Source organism: Bos indicus x Bos taurus, chromosome 11 (genome assembly GCF_003369695.1).
Source record: "Bos indicus x Bos taurus breed Angus x Brahman F1 hybrid chromosome 11, Bos_hybrid_MaternalHap_v2.0, whole genome shotgun sequence".
Lineage (NCBI taxonomy): Eukaryota > Metazoa > Chordata > Mammalia > Artiodactyla > Bovidae > Bos > Bos indicus x Bos taurus.
Genome location: NC_040086.1, coordinates 4737037 through 4760779, shown reverse-complemented (window position 1 = coordinate 4760779; position 23743 = coordinate 4737037). Strand labels below are relative to the sequence as shown.

The window sequence follows — 23743 nt, the reverse complement described above, 5'->3', positions numbered from 1 at the left end:
GGACAGACTGCACTGACGCTGGTGCCCAGGCTAGGTCCAATTAAACTAGCATCTCTGGGAAAGAGGCCCATGAGTCAGTGCTTTAACACAGGTAACGCTGACCTCATGGATGAGAAACCCTTAGGAGGCTTTCCAGTTTCCAGTGCGCTTTCACTTTTATTCTCATTTGTGTCTTGACTTTCATGCCTTTTTATTAGCGGACAGACTAAAACTCAAGAGTTCGGGACTTTTTCCAAGGACCAGAGCTATTCAAGATATTCCCCTCTGCAGACGGTCCAGTTCGCTGTATTATGTGGTGGTTCCTATGTTTGGCTATAAATGAGAATCATCCTGGGAACTTTTAAAATTCTACATGCCCAAATCACATCCCAGATCTATTACATCAGAATGTGGGGGTGGAGTGGAAGCCTGGCACTGATATTTTTTAAAAGATCCCAAGTGATTCCATTGTGTAATAAAGTCTAGAAACCACTGTGTTAGGCCATACTCAGGGAACATGTGACGTGAGTGTAGTTCAGCATCCCTGCCTTTACGTATTAGGGGATTATGCTTGACTCTGTTTCCTAACCTTCACAGTGTATCTATTCAAATAAATCTGTTAATTAGAGGCTGTCTCAGCAGTCAACTTGTCAATAGCAATTGCCACAAAAATGCAAAAACTAGTATTGTGAACAGAAATAAATTACTTGCAAGGCAGAAAGTCACACTACAATAAAATGCCCATGGATCAATCAGTACAAACCTACATAGACATACACAGACAGCACGCCCAGATAGGAAAACTTTTAAGTTTCTTTAGTTTAACTAAAACTGCTTCAAAACAGAATGCAGTTTTACCAAGTTCCAAAGATTCTATAACATACTTAATTAACTTTTATTTTCTTATTTATATACTTTATACTTACAGATATGTATGGAAAAGATCCTATATTTTTAACAGAACATTATACAATTAATAAAAGTAGTCAAATGATACAAAGTGGCTTTAGGTAGTTATAATTAATGTTGAGGATGAAATCACAAAATGGATTCAACATGATCCTTTTCCAGTCTCTGTATCTCATCTTCCCCACTTGTCCTAGCTGAGAGAAAAGTTTGCTATAGGCTTCTGTCTGTGCACTATTTCTGCCAAGGCCCCACTTCCACCTGGCTGCCCTATGCTGGCTTTGTTACTTAGTTGCTTTCTTGTTTGTTTATTTTTATTGTTTGGTTTCTTTTGAGGAATGGTCAGGAGATAGGACTGTGTCTTTGTTATCCTTTTTTATACTATGTTTGAGGCAAGTTAATAAAATTCAGAGCACACTGAACTCTGAGCAATGAAACTGAATCTGGCTAAGGGATTATACAGATACATATATACATTTTTTTTGACTTGGGCTAAGGCAATGGCACCCCACTCCAGTACTCTTGCCTGGAAAATCCCATGGACAGAGGAGCCTGGTGGGCTGCAGTCCATGGGGTCGAGAAGAGTCAGACACAACTGAGCAACTTCACTTTCACTTTTCACTTTCATGCATTGGAGGAGGAAATGGCAACCCACTCCAGGACAGGGGAGCCTGCTGGGCTGCCGTCTATGGGGTTGCACAGCGTTGGACACAACTGAAGCGACTTAGCAGCAGCAGCAGCAATATTGTGAACAAAAGAACACATCTTAACCTGCCTGCCCTATGTATGACCCCTCCAGATTCAATACATCCTTCCTGTCAAAAGTTATGAATGAAATAAGCAAACCACCTCCAAAATCACTAGTTAGGAAACAGAATAGGCAACCAGGTTTCCAATTTACTGACCATCAACATTTGGCATCACAGACTGGAGCCCAGTTGGTGCAGATCTCATTTCTCATTTCCCTCGGGGTAGGTACACAATCCCCTTCTGAGAGGTTCATGTAAACAAATGCCCATGGTCAAGTCTGGGCAGCATGCTGCTGCTGCTGCTGCTAAGTCACTTCAGTCGTGTCCGACACTGTGCGACCCCATAGACGGCAGCCCACCAGGCTCCCCCATCCCTGGGATTCTCCAGGCAGGAACACTGGAGTGGGTTGCCATTGCCTTCTCCAACGCATGAAAGTGAAAAGTGAAAGTGAAGTCGCTCAGTCATGTCTGACTCTCAGCGACCCCATGGACTGCAGCCTACCAGGCTCCTCCATCCATGGGATTTTCCAGGCAAGAGTACTGGAGTGGGGTGCCATTGCCTTCTCCAATGAATGAAAGTGAAAAGTGAAATTGAAGTCGCTCAGTCATGTCTGACTCTTAGCAACCCCATGCAGCATAGGAAACTCCAAGTTCCCAGTCAAGGTCCCCTGACCTCTCTCCCAGGTCTGCAGAACTTGAATTCATCACGCCTTGCTGCTGCTGCTAAGTCTTAGAAACCTCCAATTAGAATTAGAGGTATTAGAATCCTCTAATACCAAAAACATTAGTTCAGAAGCTAATTTTCTAAAAGTCCTTGTAACAGACAAAGATGGGAATTTTAAAACCAGCTTTGAGGTGCAAGCCTTCCCTATTAAAGTATTCTTTCTAAAGTGCAACTTGTTTTTTATAGAGATGATCGAGTCCAGCCAGCCCTCTTTCCCTGTAATTCTTTCAGGAGGAAGCAATTTTCAAGTCTAATAGTTCTGAGAAAGCTACTTTATAATCTACAGTGCCCTGAAGGGAAAAGAGGGAACATTTTCTTGTTTTCACAATCAACCCAACTGCGTGTTGTGCTCACAGCTTTTTGGGTGGAAAGAGGCTTGAACTGTTCAAGAAAACGGCCCAGCTGCCCGGATCCCCTTGCTAGAACTGCAATTCCAAATAAAAAGAACAGCCAGCACACTTTTAAAAATAGATAACTAAAAAAAAAAAAAAAAAAAAAAGGGATATTTCAAATAACTTTGGTAAGATGGGTCCATACTACATCTAAGAGAAGCGGGGACATGATCAATGAGAGAAAAGAGTAGACAGACTTACCCTGCTCTGTTTTCCAAGGCTGTGGCCCCTGAATGCACATCCTTCTGTGAACTGCCTGCAGCTGTGCACCGGTTTATCCTCACAGCTCTTTTGTAAGACACTGTGGTGTTTCAGGTCCCGAGCAGATAGTGTCCTCGGAATTGGGAGCAAGGTGGGTCACTGACATATTTAACTGGCCTTTGGGGTCCCTGTCCCCACCAGGAATTGTCAACGGGGGTGCACATTTACATCTGTTCTGACCAGAGCCTTGCCTTTCTCCTGCTCATCTCCTCCACGCTCTTGAGTTATCAGGGTCTTTACCATCACAGGCTTGTGGTGTACCCCATGGGGAAGGAAATGTAGAGAAGAGTGACCCCTGAAAGAGGCAAAGAGGGGCTGAGGGTTGGGCGGTGGGCGGGGGGGGCAGGGACGTGAAACTTCCTCAAGATACAAACAGTCCTCACTTCGGCAGAAGCTCTGAGCCTGTCTTGTCCAGTCTGGCAGCCACTGGCCAGACATGACTGTTGAGCCCTGAAAATGTGTATGTTATCACATTGAAATGATAATGTTGATTTATATATATTGAATATGTTGTAAAATTAATTTTACCTGTTTTTACTTTTTTTCACATGGCTATTAGAACATTTTAATGGCCTGTTAGGCTTGAACTGGGACTTCCTAGGTGGCTCATGTTGTAAAAAATCTGCGTGCCAATGCAGGAGATACAGGAGACGCAGGTTCGATCCATGGGTCGGGAAGATCCTCTGGAGGAGGAAATGGCACCCACTCCAGTATTCCTGCCTGGAAAACCCCATGGACAGAGGAGCCTGGCGGGCTACAGTCCAGGGGGTGGCAAAGAGTCAAACATGACTGAGCACAACTCTAAGGGGCCCATGGTGCTGCATTCATATTTGCTGGTTAATGCATAAACTCTGAAATCATACATAAGGAGCTACAGACAGTGGTGACTTCGGGGGCCAGACTGGGAAGTAAGTAGGTAGGGACAGGAAGGAGGGAGACATTTCCCTGGATAGTTTATCTTCAGGGGGAGTCTTGAACCATGTGTGTGTATCACTTTTCAAAAAGAACACCATAGGGGTGCAGGATATAATCTCCCTCCATCCCCGGGCCCACCATGCCGGGGCATCACCTTCATCGACTCCAGCCGAGCCCTGCAGGAGCCTGAAGCCAGCACGGCCCTCCTCCTCTAGTGCCTTGCTCGGGGGCTCCCTGGGTCACCGGTCTCCATGCCTGGCTAACCCAACATTCTGAGGGCAGGTACAAGCCTTGGGAGCTTGTATCCAGTGAGTCAGGCTCAGCTGGTCGGGTGAATGAGCTCTTTTCCTTAGCAGATGTGGGAGTGAGTGAGAAGAGTTCTCCCTGGTTCTCTCTAGGATCCCACCCTTTGGCCCAGGTCAAACTGGGAGAGATCTGGGGAAGAAGTCACACTGGGGTGTGTCTGAGTGTCAGGGCCGCAGGCCCCCCGACCCAGACCACAGGCCCCAGTAAGTCCTCAGAGGAGACTCGAGGGACCATCCCACAGGCTCTCTGCCCTCGGTGGCTGACTCGAGATGTAATAAACCTTTGTGGGCAGGAGGTTACGGCCTAGCCCAGGGCTTCTCAAAGCGTGGCCTCTGGCCGGCAGCCTCTGCATCACCCGCGGACTTATTATAAATGCAAATATGGGGGGGCACATTCCCACACCTGGAGGTGGGCCCAGCCTCCTGTGTCTTAACAAGCCCTCAGGTGTCTAAGAACCGCTGGCCCGGGTTTGAGTCCCAAGGCTCCTGTGCAGGGAGCTTCCTGCTGCCCTAGGCACTGGAGGCCAGAACAATGGGCCTGCCAAGTTTGCTTTCCTCTGTAAACATTCTGCCACAGCACCTCGGGGTCCTTGCTGTCCCGGAAGACTAATCTGGTGAGGAACTGCTCAGTATACTTGGCCGCCAGCTCCTTGTTTCAGTTACTTGGAAGAATGGCCTGTGACTACGTGCTTTTCTAAATGTGCCTTTGCAGTGGAACTCGGGGAAACATTGTTCCCTAGAAAGAATGAAGGCTCCTGCAGGCACAGAGTGTTTAAGACGACGTATGCTTCCAGTGCTGCACGGAACAGAGCCTAGAGCGCTTGGCGAAGGCTTGTTGGGGGTTCTCGGCAAATTGCTGTGCTGCTCTGCTCATCATTTAGCATATGTGCCATCTGATTTTATTTGTAGATGCTCTTAGGAGAAAAGAAAAATATGAGTCTAGTTTTTTTAAACTGCCCCTAAGCTGATAGATGTGTGTTTGGGATCACATTCCACTATAATAAGGAAGAATATAGAAAATATCTAGAGACAACGGGTTAGTTTATAACAGAAGAAAGAACACTTTCCTGGCCTTGAGCCAGGTGGGGAGCTGCCACCACCTCCCGGTCCAGTTCTCATGACCACCTGGCACAAGAACCTTTGTTCCTGGGAAGATGCTCAGTTATTATAGACTCAGTGTAGCTGGTGCTTGCCGGCAAGGCTCCATCCTTCACACCGTATCACACGAGAGATGTTTCTTATTGTTATTCAGTTGATAAGTTGTGTCTGACTCTTTGCGACCCCGTGGACTGAAGCACACCAGGCTTTCCTGTCCTTCACGATCTCCCAGAATTTCCTCCAACTCATGTCCACTGAGTCAATGATGGCATCCAACCATCTCATCCTCTGCTGCCCCCTTCTCTTCCTGCCCTAATCTTTCCCAGCATCAGGGGCTTTTCCAATGAGGAAAAGGTGATGCCAACATTTTGGCATTGGGTGGCCAAAATATTGGAGCTTCAGCTGCAGCGTCAATCCTTCCAGTGAATATTCAGGGTTCATTTCCTTTAGGATTGTCTGGTTTGATCTTGTTGTCCAAAGGACTCTCAAGAGTCTTCTCCAGCACCACAATTTGAAAGCATCAATTCTTTGGTGCTCAGCCTTCTTTATGATCCAGCTCTCACATCCGTACATACTATTGGAAAAACCATAGCTTTGACTATACAGACCTATGTCAGCAAAGTGATATCTCTGATTTTTAATATGCTGTCTAGGTATGTCAGAGCTTTTCTCCCAAGGAGTAAATGTCTTTTAATTTTGTGGCTGCAGTCACCATCCACAGTGCTTTTGGAGCCCAAGAAAATAAAATCTGTCACCATTTCCATTTTTTCCCCATCTACTTTTCATGAGGCAATGAGACTGGATGCCATGATCTTAGACTTTTTAATGTTGAATTTTAAGCCAACTTTTTCACTCTCATCAAAAGGCTTTTAGTTCTGCTTTGCTTTCTGCCATTAGGGTGGTGTCATCTGCATATCTGAGATGTTTCTAGAAATAGTCAAACATTCTATAGCACTCTACCATCTAAAGGCACTGCCGTGTTCATTTTTATGTAAATTATGTGAAATGTTTCACCTGACATGTGAGGAAGTAGACATTCAAAGAAATAACCGGACTTCGCTCCAGGCTCCTGGCTCCAGGGTGGAACTTGGACCCTTTAATCAACCTGGCAGTTTTACTTTTAAATGAGTCGTGTCAACTCAGATCCAGGGAACTCGCTAAACTCCCAACAGTCTGGCTGGACTTTCCACCCATTGGTAGAGGCAGAGAGTCAGAATTTAGAGCCACAAGAGTTTGTAGAGTTCATTTTATCCCAGCTTAATTTTAGAGCTGAGGAAACCATGTCCAGAATGAGTGACTGATTTGCCAAGTTCACAGAGCTCGTTAGGGAAAGAACTCAGACTCGGTGCTGCCAACCCCATCCCAGCCCCCACTCCAGAGCCACAGGCTGCGTCCTTGTATTAGTGTTGCTTTTCACCTTCCTTTGATTTCCACTTATTCTATACCAATGTACTGATACCAGATAATAGACTACCCGGGCTTCCCTGCAATGCAGGATATCTGGGTTCAATCCCCGGGGCAGGAAGATCCCCTGGAGAAGGGTATGGCAACCCACTCCATACTCTTGCCTGGCGAATCCCATGGACAGAGGGCCTGATGGGCCTCTGCAAAGAGTCGGACATGACTGAACGAATAAGCACACACACGCATGAGACTATCTGCTTGATTGTCTCACTAGGGTCTGGCAGGATTCCTAAATGGGGGTGGCTTTTGCGAGGGTCTTAAGTGGTAGGAAATGAGATGCTGTCCCCTAGGGAAGACAGGCCTATATCAAGACGGCAGGTAGACTCAGTAGAAGAAAAGGACCATTGGAACTTAAGGTCCTTAAGAAAAAATGAGGCCATACACAGGAAAGCTATAGGACTCTTTCACCCCGGAGTGAACATGGATGAAAGAGTTCAGAAGACAGTTTGCCATTTCATGAACAGCTAGAACCAATCCTGGAAAGAGGGGATCCAGAAAGACTTGTGTGAGCAGATGCCATCTTCCCATGAACCAGCATCGCTTCAAAAGATGTCGACATGACATCTTTACCTCCCCTGGGTAGGATAGACTCAAAGTTGGAAGAGTCTCAGGCCGTCTGTATAGACCACCCTTTGTCTTGTTCCTGATCTCTACACTGGCTTCCAGACTAAGTTCCCTCACTTGTGACCTGGATGCACTACATCCCCAACTCTGGCTCAGCCTGTCCTAGGCCACCTGGGTTCTCAATTAACTGGGGAATGGCACAAGCTGAATTCTTCTGAACACAGAGAGGAAGGGTGTCACCTGTTAGTGAAAATAAGCCCAGGCAGATGGTAGCGGTAACCTTGACAGAGCAGTGGACTTCAGAAACAAGGAGATGAGTTTTATAAGTTCCCCTCCTGTGTTCCAAGCAGCAGAGAGGAAGGCTCAGGGAATTCCTTCAGAGGGATAAACTTGCATGACAGGTAGGTTTAACATACCACAGCTAATTGTTAGAATAGATATTTGCATATATGAACATGTTTAATAGGGAGTCATAAGCATTTGTCTTTGACTTTAAATCTCAAACAGGTGGAGATTGTAGAAGCACCAGCTATAGAAACAAATCTGCAAACCAAACGGCCCAATTAAAAATCCGATTTTTAAGAAGCCATTAAGAACATGAAATGAACGTTAAAAGACTAAAGGATTCAGATCTGATAAAGGTCCCAAATGACAAGCAATTCCGGGGAAATACTATTAATTAAAAACCAGTGCTGTGTGAAATGACTGCCATCATATTTGAAGGTAGTTAATGTGGCTGTTTGCAATACCTGTGTAAAAAGATGAGCCCTAGGAGCAGCTGGCCATCTGTGAAGGGTAGGCTACTATTTCTGCTTCCTGAGGAATTGTGAACATCAAAAATATAAGCAGCAGCCACAACATAAAGCTGTGTGTGTGTGAGAGCTCAGTCATGTACGAATCTTTACAACCCCATGGACTACAGCCCGCCAGTCTCCCCTGTCCATGGGATTTCTCAGGCAAGAATACTGGAGTGGGTTGCCATTTCCTCCTCCAGGGGATCTTCCCCACCAAGGGGTCTGCCTGGCAGATTCTTTACCACTGAGCCAGAGCTACCATCTTCAAATATTAAAGTTGCAAGTGCATGCTTCATACTAAGTTACTTCAGTCATGTCTGACTCTGCAGCCCTCTAGACTGGGACCCGCCAGGCTCCTCTGTCCAAATTGAAAGGGTTGTATTGAAATCCTCACTTTTCTGAGAGCCTTACCTTCAGATGAGGCAATTGAGTTCTATGAGATTTGGTTATGCCAGACCTTCAAAATGTTAAGGCCCTTAAAAATTCTGGTACTGGTTTGAATGTAATGTGTGAGAAGAACCAGCCCTGGAAGACAGTATGCTTTCCAAAGAGGTGCCCACCACGAAAGAATGCAGAAAACAGAATGAGTAAGTGATTGGGAGTTTGGATGGCGATCCTGCTGTCAGTCGTGAGGCAGTGTTTTCATTCATCCTTCACTTCCAGAAACAGCGGTCCACCCGAGGTGGGATTGGCCAACTGTGAAGGGAAGTGTTTGTACTGGGTTCCCCATCAGAACTCAGAGGCAGACAACCACACACCCTCTTCTCTGCACAGCTCCCAGATGGTGGTATAGCAATAAAATAGTGCAGGAGACACAGATTCGATCACGGGGTCAAGAACATCCCCTAGAGTAGGAAAAACACTCCAGTATTCTTGCCCAGGAAGTCCCATGGACAGAGGAGCCTGGTGGGCTACAGTCCATGGCGTCGCTAAAGAGTCAGACACAACTGAGCGTGCACACACACTCAGCTCTCAGGGGGCATGTTGTAACCTTGCTGGGACATTAATGTTAGGAAACTGTTGTCTACACATTGTCCCAGTGAGAAACGAACAGGATCTGAATCACCTAGATGTATGTTTAAAATAAAGTCCCGCCTCAGTCCTGCAGGGTCCTGGTTCTCAGCTGCCCGACCAGACTCCACAGTGAAGTCACCACCAGGTACTGACCAGAAGTGGTCCAGACACGGTGGGACAGTTCCTTGGGCACTCAGGACGTGAAGTCCAGGTTTCGCTGCACCTCTGGCTGCACCTCTGCTCTCTGGCCTTCATTTGCAGAGTTTTATCAACTGTTTTATCTCAGCATCCCTATTGTCATCAGATTGTGAGCCCTGCTAAGGGACTCTGTGTCATGTGACCAACCACAGGCTCCAGGACATATCTCCTGTGCGCTCAGACTGATGGCTATGCTTTTTGCCCTGTGTAGACATAAAGTCACATCAGATCCATCAACCATGGCAGCAATTATATCCTGAAATATGTTCCCCTTCCACAATCTCCAGAAAACGTCATCTTTTCTTCTCAGGATGGCCTGGAAATAGAGCAAATGGCTTAGTTTTAAGGCGTTATTACAGAAACATCTTCTGTCCCAAATTGCTGACACGTGCAAGTTTCCTAAATGCTCCAAGGCTTTATCCTCAGAGGTAAAGGAGGAATATTCATGAAAAATGAACATGTGTTGAATGTTGGTTCTGGACTGGCTTCTGCACTAAGCCCTTTCCAAGGATTGTGTAATGATTTCTCAGGAAACCCACTGAGAAAGGACCTGCTGAATGCAAAGCCAGGATTCCTCCCAGGGTGGTCCGACTTCAGAGCGCATGGTCTGACCCCTGAGGACCACTGCCCCGGCAGCATCCACCTCAAGGAGATGCTGTGGGATTGAATGAGGTCACGTCTATAAAGTGCTCAGCAGGCCTGCCACCTTGGGAGCTGCTACTGTTGGACAGGAGCTGGGATCCCTAGGAGGGTACTGCAGGGATGTCTAGGGGAGGGGCCGACGGACGTGGAGAGGGGGGCCTGGTGGGGCCCAGCTGGAGGGGTTTAGAGATGCAGGCGTGCGCGGGGTGCCCTGCGAGCCAACGGTGCTGTAGCACAAGCCCTCCTCTTCCGCCCCAGTCACCGAGCTCAGTGCTTCAGAGTGCTGGAGTCGGCCTTCACCCCTGCCCTGCGTCCTCACCAACACTTAGCTCGCATTTTCTTTCACTCTTGGCTTAAAGCTTTTGTTGTTACTTATTGTTGTTTAACTTACTTAAGCTCATCTATTTCCTTTAGAAAACAGATGATAAATATGTGGTCAATGGGTGGGACTGGAGTTGGAGCAGACTGCTCTGATGGTGCGTGTGGATGTGGGTGGAGGGCGGCCTCCAGCCACAGTCTGCACCCAGTGGGGACAGTCCTGAGGGTCTTAGGTGGTCCCAGCTTTTCTCTTTTCCTCTCTAACCTCAGATACTCTTCAGGTCCTCCTCAGGCTAAGAAGCCACGTTGACATTTCCCAGCATTGAGAGGGACAAGCGCTGTGCTTTGGAAGTTGAGTCACAAGGACTCTGCTGTGGCCAGGACAGAGCAGAAGGGCCGGGCGTGTCCTCGGGGGGCCTTGAGCCTGAGTCGCCTCAGCATGTGCCTGTTGGCATCTGAGCTCCGGGTGGTGTGACTGTCTGCAAGACTGCGGTCCCAGGTGCTGCTGGCAGAGGCTTCCCGGGGTGCTGTGCAGTGTGGATAAGCTGTCGAACTCGGTGTTCCCACCACCAGTTTCTCCTATTTCAAGACATTCTGGACTTTAATTGGATTCTCAGAGGCAAGCGGCCACATACTCTTTTCTCTGCACAGCTCCCAGGGACCAGCTCCCAGAAGACTGGTGTGCAATCAAGCTAAAAACCCTGGCTCTGGGGCATGTCGGAGTGTCTTCCTCTGGTTGACAGTGGTCTTCAAATCTGTACACAGTGTTGTCCATACAAAGATAAACTCCTCAGTCACCCTTGACATGACTTCCATCTAACAAGGGCTCCTTAACCATGATGATATGTCCTTCCCTCCACCTTCCCACCCTCAGTGCTTACAGAGCAGTCCTCGAGATTAAACCAAGTTTCAGGTGACACTTGACCCCAAGACAGGCAGTGGGGGAAAGAAGCTGTCCTTTTCATCAGAAAGGAATTATGCCTTTAGGTAGGAAAGTCATCTTGTGATAGGTGCCCAGGCAACCAATGGGTATTGTACTCTGTGCCACCACCCTGCTGGTCACTAGGGTCCCAGGATGAAGGACACACAGTCCCAGAAAATGCTCTAATAAATCCCAGTGGAGTCTCTTCTCTGGGAAGCCCACGTACGATTTCATGAGGTTGGGGGAAGTGAGTGATAAGCCACACGGATGTAGAGGCAGTTACAGTGCAGCTGTGCAGCCTTTGCTGGTGCTTGGCTTGTTTGCTTCTGGCTTAAGTAATAACGAAGGATACCACTTGCTCCTGGTAGAATGGCCACAACTGCGGGAGGATTTGGTGCCCTAATGGTTATGGCTTACATGGTACAGGAAAATTGCTCGGAAACTTCACAGTCGTGCTCTTTAGAACAAATGCAAGAGTTTTTCTACCTTAGGAAATGAGGGGCCTGAAATTTATCTTGTGGACTCAAAGAATCTAAAACAGGACTGGACCTTGCAGATGCCCAGATTTATAACCCTTCACTTTACCAAGAGGGAAATGGGGCTGGTGAGGGGCTGTTTGGGGCAGAACTGAGCCCACACCCTGCCCTGGCAGATCTTTACCCCAAGCTTGTCCCAAAAGTCACTGAAATTACTACAACTATTCAGAAGGGACTTCCATTTCTAGTGGTTAAGACTCTGCCTTTCAAGGCAAGAGGTGGAGGTTCAATTCCTGGTCAGGGAGCTAAGCTCCCACATGCCTCCTGGCTGAAACACACACACACACACACACACACCAAAGTGTAAAACAAAAGCAATATTGTAACAAATTCAATAAAGACTTTTAAAATGGTTTCTATCAAAAAAGAAATCGTTAAATAATCAGAGGAATTTATCAACAATAGGCCTATAATTAACTTTTAAAGGAAACAATACATTTTAGGGGTCAGGCTTTGGACTTTTAAAAAGAGATTTATTTCATTTATTTGGCTGCGCTGGATCTCAGCTGCAGCATCTGACCCTTAATTGTGTCACGTGGATCCAGTTCCCCAACAAGGGATGGGGCCTGGGCCCTCCACATGGGGGCACAGAGCCTTACCCCTGAGCCACCAGGGGAGTCCCAGGCTTTGGACTATGAAGGTAACTTCAGAGAGGACAGCGAGGCCTTTTGAGCACAGGGACTCAGTGGCCTCCAGACTGATCCCTAGAGCCCCGGTGTCCGTCCCAAATCGGACTCTCCCCATTGCTTCAGGCAGAGCAGTTTTCCACTCATCTGGGTTTAGATGTGCTTCTTAGTGAGATTTCTTTTGAATGACGTCCTGTGAAAACAATTATTCTATAAAGAAATAAATCAGCAGTGCTGATAAGAGTACAGTTTCATCATCATCAGAAATAATAACATTTGAATTTTGTTTCTTTTTAAAATTTAATTTTTTATATATCTATCATCATCCTGTATTTTTTTAATTTTATTTAATTTAACTTTAAAATATTGTATTGGTTTTGCCATATATCAAAATGAATCTGCCACAGGTATACATGTGTTCCCCATCCTGAACCCTCATCCCTCCCCATACCATCCCTCTGGGTCATCCCAGTGCACCAGCCCCAAGCATCCAGTATCGTCCATCGAACAAATTAAAATACAGTTGATTTACAATATTGTGTTAGTTTCAGGTGTACAGCAAAGTGATTCAGTTATACATATACATGTATCTATTCTTTTTCAGATTTTTTTTTTTAATTTTTGACTTTTAACTTGTTGTTGTTCAGTCACTAACACATGTCCAACTCTTTGTGACTGCATGGACTGCAGGGCACCAGGCTTCCCTGTCCTTCACTGTCTCCCAAAGCTCACTCAAACTCATGTCCATTGAGTCAACGATGCCATCCAACCGTCTCATCCTCTGTCATCCCCTTCTCCTCCTGCCCTCAGTCTTAGCCAGCATCAAGGTCTTTTCCAATGAGTCAGCTCTTTGCATCAGGTAGCCAAATTATTGAAGCTTCAGCTTCAGCATCAATCCTTCCAATGAATATCCAGGGTTGATTGATTTCCTTTAGGGTTGACTAGTTTGATCTTCTTACAGTCCAAGGCCCTCTCAAGAGTCTTCTCCAGCACCACAGTTTGAAAGCATGGATTTAACTTTCATGGTCCCAAAAATATGCTTTCCCACTGGATCTGTCATGATGTACCTGAGGGACGAGATATTTCAGAAAGTTTCCTGCTATTTGATTTTTCCCCATCCAGGAGGATGGTCAGACAGTGATTTTTCTCCAGATCTTTGATGGGGAACACCAAACAGCTGCATCGAGAACTGAAGTTTACTATTTTCTAGCTCTTGGCAAGGTTCTGTCCATTCTCCTCCTCTGTTTCTCGCCAATAATAATAGAGATATGGCCAAGCCCCTGCCACATGGGAAACAATGAACAAATAATTATGGAATTAAACTTTCACAAGGAAAAGCACCCGTTTGATTCTGTTTGTTTAAAACTTCGTATTCTTGAAGCTTCCTGTCATGTCCTACGGCTGTCCTGAGGGTTCATTTTCATGTGGCATTGGAGGAAAAGGGCTCGAAAGGAAACATTTTTTCAATAAGGAAATCTAATACACTCATTCCCCATCCTTCACTATCTCCTAGAGTTTGCTCAAGCTCATGTCCATCGAGTTGATGATGATATCCAACCATCTCATCCTTTATCACCCCCTTCTCCTCCTGCCCTCAATCTTTCCTAGAAACAGGGTCTTTTCCAATGAGTCAGTTCTTCACATCAGGTGGCCAAAGTATTGGAGTTTCAACTTTAGCATCAGTCCTTCTGATGAATATTCAGGGTTGATTTCCTTTAGCATTGACTGGTTTGATCTCTAGTCCATAGGGCTGCAAAGAGTCAGAGACAACTTAGCGACTGAACAACTACACTCGTTACTGAAGCGTTGCTCTAACATAGGTATTTTGGTGCTGAAGTCCCTTGAATTTGCTAAGTATCTGTATCTTTGTGTTCCCTCTTTCAGAATGCTAGAAGATGACCTTAAGCTAAGCAGCGATGAAGAGGAGAATGAACAGGTAAGATTTTCTTTCATGTTGCAGTTCTTTGAATGTGACATGGTAACACTGACTGAGTAGACGGTCCTGGGTGTTGAGTCGTATGGATGCTAGATTGCAATACCCTTGGCTGCTGGGTGTCCTCTGCTGATGACAGGATTCTGTGCCGTTCAGCCAGTCTGTTCAAATATAAATATCTTGGCCTTTAATTTCCCTTAAAGCTGTAATTCTGTATCTTCATGGCGTTGAAGCCAACAGCAGCTATTTACATGGAAGCCGCCTGGGATCAGGCTTCAGTGTGAGATAGAAACTTTTTTTGGAAAGGTTACTGGCTTTCTGGAGATCAAATGTGTGAGTTTCACCTCATCAGCATGCAGTAAGCACGCTGTAGCATTAAATATTGAGAAGTCTTCCACAGATGCTATTAACACTGAGCAGGAGTGAATGCGGAGGTAAGCTAGAGTGATGAATAAAAAATAATCACACTCAGAATAGCCTGTTTGTCTTAAGTGATAAATGTGCTTGAAACGTTCTCCTCTGGTGTTGATTTATCAGCTCCAGACATCAGTCAGGGGTTTATAAATACTCTTCTGATCAGTCAGTTAAGGTGAAAAAATACCCACTTAACATTCATCACTTTCACTTCTGCATTTCAGGAAATGTTTGTATTTTAAAGCAAGTTTGAAAACTTGAAAGACAGATTTTCCTCCGCTTCTGTTTCCTTTTTCTCATCACCTATTTTGTATTGTGTCAAGCTGGGGTAAATGTGATCGGTAGAAATACAATTCAGAGAGGTTTTCTGTGTCATTTTTACATGTGATACAAGACACATGCACTGTTCAGTTGATCTTGGAATAGTGAATTTTATGCAGAGGTATCAGGGAATGCCACTCAGGTCACACAGCTGTCTAGACATCCAAACGCAAATAAGGTACCGAGAGAGTGTACCAAGGAGAGATCAAAGTCAAAGGAAATATCCAGGAAGAGCATCTGAGCTGTGGGGTCACAGAATAGCCTCCCACCCCGTAAGAGAAGTGAGGCATCGCAGAACGGACTGAGTACAAGACAGAGCTCAGTGCAATTTGAAACTAGATGGGCCAGCAAAGAAAGGCCCAAGGGAAGGAGTTTTGAGCAAGGAGGACCACTCAGGCTTTTGGTTATTTAGAGATGGATCCATCTGTTTCTGGGTGCACCCAGCAGGCCAGACATCCACAACCTGATGATCTTGGCAGAACTAAGGAGTGAGTGGGTCATGTTGGTCATCATCTTTGTATCTATAAGCAAATGACCTCATCTCTGTGTCTTTTTCCCCAGTGGACGTTCAGATTAAGTACATTCCATAGTGTACTTAATGTGGAATGTACAGCAAACATGTAGATTGTGTATACTTCATATTGAAAAAGTGGTTTACAGACTATTTCATTCAGCAAGTGTTAATTTGGAAAGAATTTCCTGGATTATTACCAGAAAATATTTCTACTGAAAACACAGTTTAAAAATTGAAGGATGGACCAGACAGATCGTCTAAGGCAGGGGAACTTTCAGTTTACCCATCTTGCTTTATTAGCTCCTCCTTTCCACTCTGTAGCCATGGAAAATGCTGTTCTGTGAATATACTGGTCAGGTCTTTCTTCTTGCTTTGGGTCCCTACATTTATACATCTTCCTGTCATTTGCAATGAAAGAATGAACGATTTTCATACCCTAATCCTCCCTTGTAATTAAGACTCCAGACCGTGGTTTTGTTTATGGCAGTTTAGTGATTGTCCTAACACTGAATATGTTATCCTTTATGTGTGTGTGTGTGTTTGTGTGTGTGTGTTTGTGTGTGTGTATGTGAGTGTGTAGCTTGGCCTTTATATAATCACAAAATAACAATTCTCATGCTTTAAAAAAAAGACTAATGGGACTTGCCTGGTGGTTCAGTGGCTAAGACTCCGCACTTTCAATCAGGGGACCCAAATCTGATCCCACAGGCAGCAACTGAAGCCCCTACATGCCACAACGAAGACCGGCACAGCCAAATAAATAAATAATAAGGTTTTTCAAAAGAAAAAAAGGAAAGTAGATAAATAAAGACTGATGATACAGAATTTTGTTTTCTCTTCAAGACCAAAATATGATTGTGCCCCCAAAAGAGTGGAGGCTGTGCACACACACAGCTCTCATACACAATCGCCTTCCTCTGGTATGGAGAGATAATTAAACACCTTACGTAAGTGAGTTTTGCAGATATAATCAGAGTCTGTCCCTTAGCCCCAAATCTTTCAAGAACTTTTCCCTGCCTTGGTAAATGCAGTGCACTGAAATCCTTGGCCTTTTCTTACATGATACCAGGTCGTCCTGTGATTGTTGGTCACCTGCCTGTGTTGCTGCTGTGATAAAGGGACTTCCACAAGACCACAGAGTTGCTCCACCTGTGTGTTTTTCAAAAAGTAGCCTCAGACTGAAATGCATCTGCATATTCCTGTCTAATGTTCCTTTATCCTCACAGCCTCTATGCTCTCAAAATCAGAGACAGGCCAGTTTACTGAGTGAGCGCGGGCTCAGCAGCCCTGGCTTCAACTCCCTGCTCTGCTCCCCAGTAGCTCTGCAACCTTGCCCCCATCCCTGAACTGCTCTGTGCTCCAGTGCTGCTCATGTAGAACTGGAATTAACATGAGATCCCTGCAGCCCGCCACCTCCTCACAACTTGTGCTCACCTGTAATCTTCATATCACCAGATCCAACAGGCTTTTTCCTTCTTTTTACATCAACTGCCTGGAGAATCCCATGGACAGAGGAGCCCAGCAGGCTACAGTCCACAGGGTTGCAAGAGTTGGACACAACTTAGCGACTAAACCACCACAGTTGAATATACCAGATGAAAAGTTGGACTTCCCAAGTGGCATTAGTGGTAAAGAACCTGCCTGCCGATGCATGAGACATAAGAGATGTGGGTTTGATCTCTGAGTCAGAAAGATCCCCTGGAGGAGGGCATGGCAACCCACTCCAGTATTCTTGCCTGGAGAATTCCATGGACAGAGGAGCCTGGCAGGCAAAGGTCCATGGGGTCACAAAGAGCCGGACACAATTGAAGTGACTTAACACTCATGCACAATAAAAGTTACACATAACCTCAGAGCATGACTTGATGAGTATTCGTAAACCACACCCATGTAAGCAGCACCCAAATCAAGATACACACATGGCCAGTCTCTGGGGTCTCCCACATCTCTTTTCAGAGTAACTACGCCTGATTTCTAACACCATGTCTTAACTGTATTTGTCTTTCACATTGACATCAGTAGGATTCTGACTGCGTGCTGCAGTGTCTGGCTTCTGTCACTCAGCACTTTGTGTGTAAGACTCATGCATGATACTGCATATCAGTGAAGTTCGCACGTTTCCATTGCTGGCTCCTAATCCATCCTGTGCTTACCCAACCTACTGCTGACAGGCACAAGGGCATTTAGGGCTAATGCCATAGTGTTGTTCCTAACGTTCTTGTACCAGTCTTTGGGGAGCATGTGGGAACATTCTTGTTGGGTCTGTCCCCGAGAGTGGAAATGCTGCAGGATGTTCAATTGGAGTAGATTATCCCAAACCATTTTCCCAAAATGGTTGTACCTTCTGACTCTGCCCCCAGCAATGTTAGAGAATTCCTTTTGCTCTACATTTCCTCACATGCTTGTCTTTTTATATTCATGAGGAATACTGGTCCAAAGGTTTCTTTTTCTGTACTGTCTGTGTCTGGTTTTGACATAAGGGTAATGCTGGCTTATAACATGAATTGCTAAGTGTTTTCTGCTCTTCTTGTTCTTGAAGCAATTGTATAAGATTAATGTCAATTCTTCTTTAAATGTTTGTCAGAATTCTCCAGGGAAACCATGTGGGCTTGGAGACTTTTAGAAACTTAAATATTCTGTTTTCTTGATAGTTAAAGGGCTGCTCAGGTCATTTCACATTGGGTAGGTTATGGTGGTATGTGCTTTTCAAGTAATTAATCCATTGTGTCATTTTTTTTAAAGATTTTTTGATGTGGACCTTTTTTTTTTTTAATTAATGTATTTATTTTAATTGGAGGATGATTACTTTACAACCCTGTGGTGGTTTTTGCCATACAGCAACATGAATTGAGGGTGCATGTGTATACATGTGTCCCCCTCCCACCTCCCTCCCCACCCTATCCCTTTGGGTTGTCCCAGAGCGCTGGCTTTGGGTGCCCTTCTTCACGCATCAAACTCACCCTGGTCATCTATTTTACACAGTGTTTCTGTTTTATGTTTTGGATTTTGACCCCAGGCATGTGGGATCTTAGTTCCCCAACGAGGGATTGAACCTGCACCCCTTGGGTTGGAAGGTGAAGTCTTAACCACTGGATTGCTAGGGAAGTAGTGTCCACGATGTCATTTAGATTGTCATATTTATGTGTGTAGAGTTGTATTACTTCATTGTCCATTTGAAGTCTGAATCTATAGTGATAGTCCCTGCTTCATTCTTTTTTTAAAAATCTTTAAAAACATTTTTAACTTGTTTATTTTTTTTAATTTTAATCTTTTTTTTTAATTTTATTTTATTTTTAAACTTTACAAATTGTATTAGTTTATTTTTAATTGGAGAATAACTGCTTTACAATATTGCATTAGTCTCTGTCATACATCAGTATGAATCAGCCATAGGTATACCCATGTCACCTCCCTCTGGAACCTCACTCTCACCTCCCACCATCCCACCCCTCTAGGTTGTCACAGAGCACCTGATTTGAGCTTCTTGTACCATACAGCGTCTTCCTACCAGCTATCTACTTTACATTGGTGATGTGTATGTTTTCATGCTATTCTCCCAATTCATCCCACCTTTCTTTCCTCCACTGTGTCCACACGCTTGTTTTCTGTGTCTGCATCTCCACTGCTGTCCTGCAAATAGGTTCATCAGTTCCATCTTTCTAGATTCCATGAAAGTGAAAGTCATTCAGTTGTGTCCATCTGACTCTTTGTGACCCCATGGACTGTCCATGGAATTCTCTAGGCCAGAATACTGGAATGGGTAGCCTTTCCCTTCTCCAGGGGATCTTCCCAACTCAGGGATCAAACCCAGGTCTCCTGCATTGCAGATGGATTCTTTACCATCTGAGCCACAAGGGAAGCCCAAGAATACTGGAGTGGGTAGCCTATCCCTTCTCCAGAGGATCTTCCCGACCCAGAGATTGAACCGGGGTCTCCTGTGTTGCAGGTGGATTCTTTCCCAACTGAGCTATCAGGGAGGCCCCTACAAATTCATTAGCATACAATATTTGTTTTTCTTTTTCTGACTTACCTCACTCTGTATAACAGGCTCTAGGTTCATCCACTTCATTAGGACTGACTCGAATGTGTTCTTTTTATGGCTGAGTAATATTCCTTTGTATATATGTACCACAACTTCTCTATCCATGCCCCTGTTTCATTCTTAACACTGATCTTTACTTTTTTCTTTGTCAGTCTTACTAGAGGTTTATCGATTTTATTGCTCTTCCCAAAGAACTAGCTTTTTGTTTCACTGATATTCTCTGTTGTCTGTTTTTCTGCTTTCAATTTCATTGATTTCTTGCCTTTATTATTTCCCTCCTTGCACTTGCTTTGGATTATTTTGCTCTTCTTTTTCTGCTTTCTTGAGGAAGGCTAGATTATTGATTTCTGATTGTCCTATATTAAGAACAATCATTCAGTGCTATACATCTCACTGTCAGCAATGCTGTAGCTACATCTCATAAATTCCTCCATGTTTGTACTTTCATTGAAATTGAGTTCAGAGAGACATCCTCTTTGATGCTTTTAAAAGTGTGTTGTTTCATTTCCAAATGTTTGGAGATTTCCTGTTGTCTTCCTTGTATTGATTTCTAGTTTGGTTCTATTGTGGTCTAAGAATACATCCTGTATGATTTCAGTTTTTATAAGTATATTGAGTACTTTTTATGGCCCAAGATATGGTCTACATTGGTATATGTTTTATGGGCACTTGAAAGAATGTATATTCTGCTGATGTTGGATGGAGTGTTCCACACATGTCAATTAGAACCTGTTGGTTGATGTTGTCCTTGAGTTATTCTATATCCTTGCTGACTTTCTGTCTAGTTGCTCCATCAGTTGTTGGGAGAGGAGTGTTGAAGCCTCCAACTACAGTTGTGGATTTGTCTTTTTCTCCTTTCTATTCCATCAGTGTTTTCACTTCACGTGTTTTACTGCTGTTATTTTGTGCACACATTTGGGATTGCTACGTCTTCTTGGTGGGTTGACCTTTTATCATTATGTTTGTGCCACTCTGGGCTTCCCAGGTGGCACTAGTGGTAAAGAACCTGCCTGCCAATGCAGGAGACATAAGAGGCCTGGGCTCGATCCCTGGGTTGGGAGGATCCCCTGGAGGAGGGCATGGCAAACCCACTCTGGTATTCTTACCTGAAGAATCCCAAGAACAGAGGAGCCTGGCGGGCTACAGCCAGAGGGTTGCAAAGAGCTGGACACGACTAAAGGAACTTGGCACACATGCTCCACTCTGCTGCTTCTGCTGCTGCCGAGTCGCTGCAGTCGTGTCCGACTCTGTGCGACCCCATAGACGGCAGCCCACCAGGATCCCCCGTCCCTGGGATTCTCCAGGCAAGAACACTGGAGTGGGTTGCCATTTCCTTCTCCAATGCATGAAAGGGAAAAGTGAAAGTGAAGTCGCTCAGTTGTGTCCGACTCTTCGCAACCCCACGGACTGTAGCCCACCAGGCTCTTCTGTCCATGGGATTTTCCAGGCAAGAGTACTGGAGTGGAGTGCCATGGCCTTCTCCCGTGTTCCACTCTAGCTCTCCTAAATTTCTTTGTACTGATGTCTACTTTACTTGATATCAGTGTGGCAGCTGTTGGTTTCTTTTAATCAATGTTTGCATGATATAACTTTTCCCATTCTTTTACTTACAACCTACCTATATTGTTATATTTGAAATTGGTTTCTTACAGACAACATATGGTTGTCATATCTTTTATCCTCTTTGCAATTTCTGTCTTTTAATTCAATGTATTTGGACCATTTACATTTAATGTAATTATTGGTTGAAAATTAAGGTAACTAATCAATATTAATTAATGTAACATAATGTTACATTAATGATAATTAATTATGTTAGGACTTAATCTTTCATTTTATTTTCTGTCTTCTGTTTGTTCTCTTTTTTTTTTTCATTTTTCTGTTTTCTTGATAAAATGTTCCTTGAACATTTTATAGAATTCCATTTCTGTTTATGTATAGTATTTTTGAGTGTATTTCTTTATATAGCTTTTTTAGTGCCTCTTCTAGGTATTACATTATATACACGTAACAGTTCACTGGTGATGGAATTTTTAAGTTTTCTCCCTTAGGATCCTGTAATCACCTCCATTGCAGAATTGATAATATGAGATTTAGTTATCTGTCTTCCTGACTTCTTGAGTGAATGACCTGAATCTTATTCTGTGCCTTATTCATCTTTACTTCCCTAGTGCACACCATGCTGACTGGCATCTAGCAGGAAAGCGTCATCTTCCTGTAACCAGATGGACACAGCTGCCTTTTCCTTCATTCGTCTTCTCTCTTCTCCCTATTACAGGAGGACACTGCCTCCCTCTTATCAAGAGTTTCCTCTCAGTTACTTGGGGACTCAGTCCTTGAATTCTTTTCTGCCCCTCCTCTCTACCAGAACTACTTACTGGGTCACAGTGTCTGCAGTGGGTCTGCAGAGCCACATGTGCTAGGCTCTTTTCAGGCTTTTTCCTGCTGAAGTCTCTTTTCAGAAGACTTACAGCATCGGAGAAAGCAATGGCACCCCACTCCAGTACTTTTGCCTGGAAAATCCCATGGACAGAGGAGCCTGGTAGGCTGCAGTCCATGGGGTCGCTACAGTCAGACACGACTGAGCAATTTCACTTTCACTTTTCACTTTCCTGCATTGGAGAAGGAAATGGCAACCCACTTCAGTGTTCTTGCCTGGAGAATCCCAGGGATGGGGAAGCCTGGTGGGCTGCCATCTATGGGGTCGTACAGAGTCGGACCCGACTGAAGTGACTTAGCTTAGCTTACAGCATTGAAAACTGTTGGTTATTCCACTTTTCTGGAGGTTTCTAATGTCAGATCCTCCTTGTTTCTTGTCCGTCTTCTTCTCAGACTCCTTTGCTGACTGCTCCTCCTCCATCCAGTCTTGAATGTTGGAATGTTTCATCATTTATTCCTGATTTATCTTCCCCACTTCCTCTGTCTGTCTGTCTCTCTCAGGGTGATCTCATCAGTTCCCACAACCTTCAATTTTTATATGCTCACAATTTCTGAAGTTAAATCCTCAGCTCAGAGCTCTCTTCTGAACCACAGACCTGCTTGATTTTTCCACTTGGATGTCTCACAGGCATTTCAGATCCAGTTTGTGCTAAACTGGAGTTCTGGTTTTTGCCACCCCTCTCCCTACCCACACACAAATATGTTCCCCCTGTGATTGTTTCCATTTCTAACCTAGAACTGCCAGACACCCAGTTGTTCAAGTCTGGAAACATCAGACTCATCCTTGATGACGCCCCCGTTCTGCACTCCAATGTTAGTTTTATCTCCAAGTCCTATAAATTCACAGCTGTTAGTCCATCCATCTCACCTCTTTCCATCCTGGCTAGTCTAAACCAGTCCAGTAGGAACCAGCATATCTCTCTTCTTACCCCTCTAGAATACACAGGGATCTTTTTAAAAAGATCAAATCAGATCATCAAAATCAGATCAAGTCATTCCTTAATCTAAAATCTTAAATGGGCTCCCATTCTACTTGGGGTGCAATCCAAAGCCCATAGGGTAGCTGACAGCACCCTACACAGGCTGGCTTCACTCAGGGCTTCCGCTTCACTTCACACTGAAATGGGTCATGGTATTTCCACTCCACGGGTCTTATTTCAGCTCCTCCAGGAAGTTGAGCCCAGGTGGCTTAGGGCCTCCGTAGACCTCTCCTCCCTCATTTTTGGCCCTGCTAATACCTACTCATCTTGGAGGTGCAGCATCAATTCCACTTCACCAGGGAGCCTTCAGTAATCTAACTTGGGTCCTTTGTTAGTCCTTGTCATGATAACCTAACCTTTCTTCTTAGGTCTCATCATAATTTTAGTTATGCATTATATTTATTCTTAAAAATATCTCTACCAACCAGATTGGAAGTTTCCTGAGGGGAAGGGACTGTATTTGATACAGCAAAGATGCTGTGTACTTGCTGAACGGATATGTGAATGGTGCATAATGTTCAGCTGAATTAAGAGTACTTCCTGCTGTCTATTGTTCAGTATCAAAGATGACTTTCGGTCTATTTCTTTTACTGAACACTGTGATTTTTCAAATTAGTCTTATCAGAAGATCAAAAGTGTTGACAAAGAAGACAAAAAACACAGACCCAAGGTCAAAAATTGTAGATAAATACT

At 44.6% G+C, this 23743-nt stretch overlaps 1 protein-coding gene across 1 annotated transcript in view; it reads left to right on the top strand.

The window, feature by feature from the left end:
- AFF3 (AF4/FMR2 family member 3) overlaps positions 1–23743 on the top strand; it is a 582836-nt gene that overhangs the window by 434658 nt on the left and 124435 nt on the right. The window contains exon 10 of the mRNA XM_027554698.1: positions 14292–14343. Within this exon, the coding sequence (XP_027410499.1) occupies positions 14292–14343 (52 nt within the window). The remainder of the gene's footprint in view (positions 1–14291; positions 14344–23743) is intronic.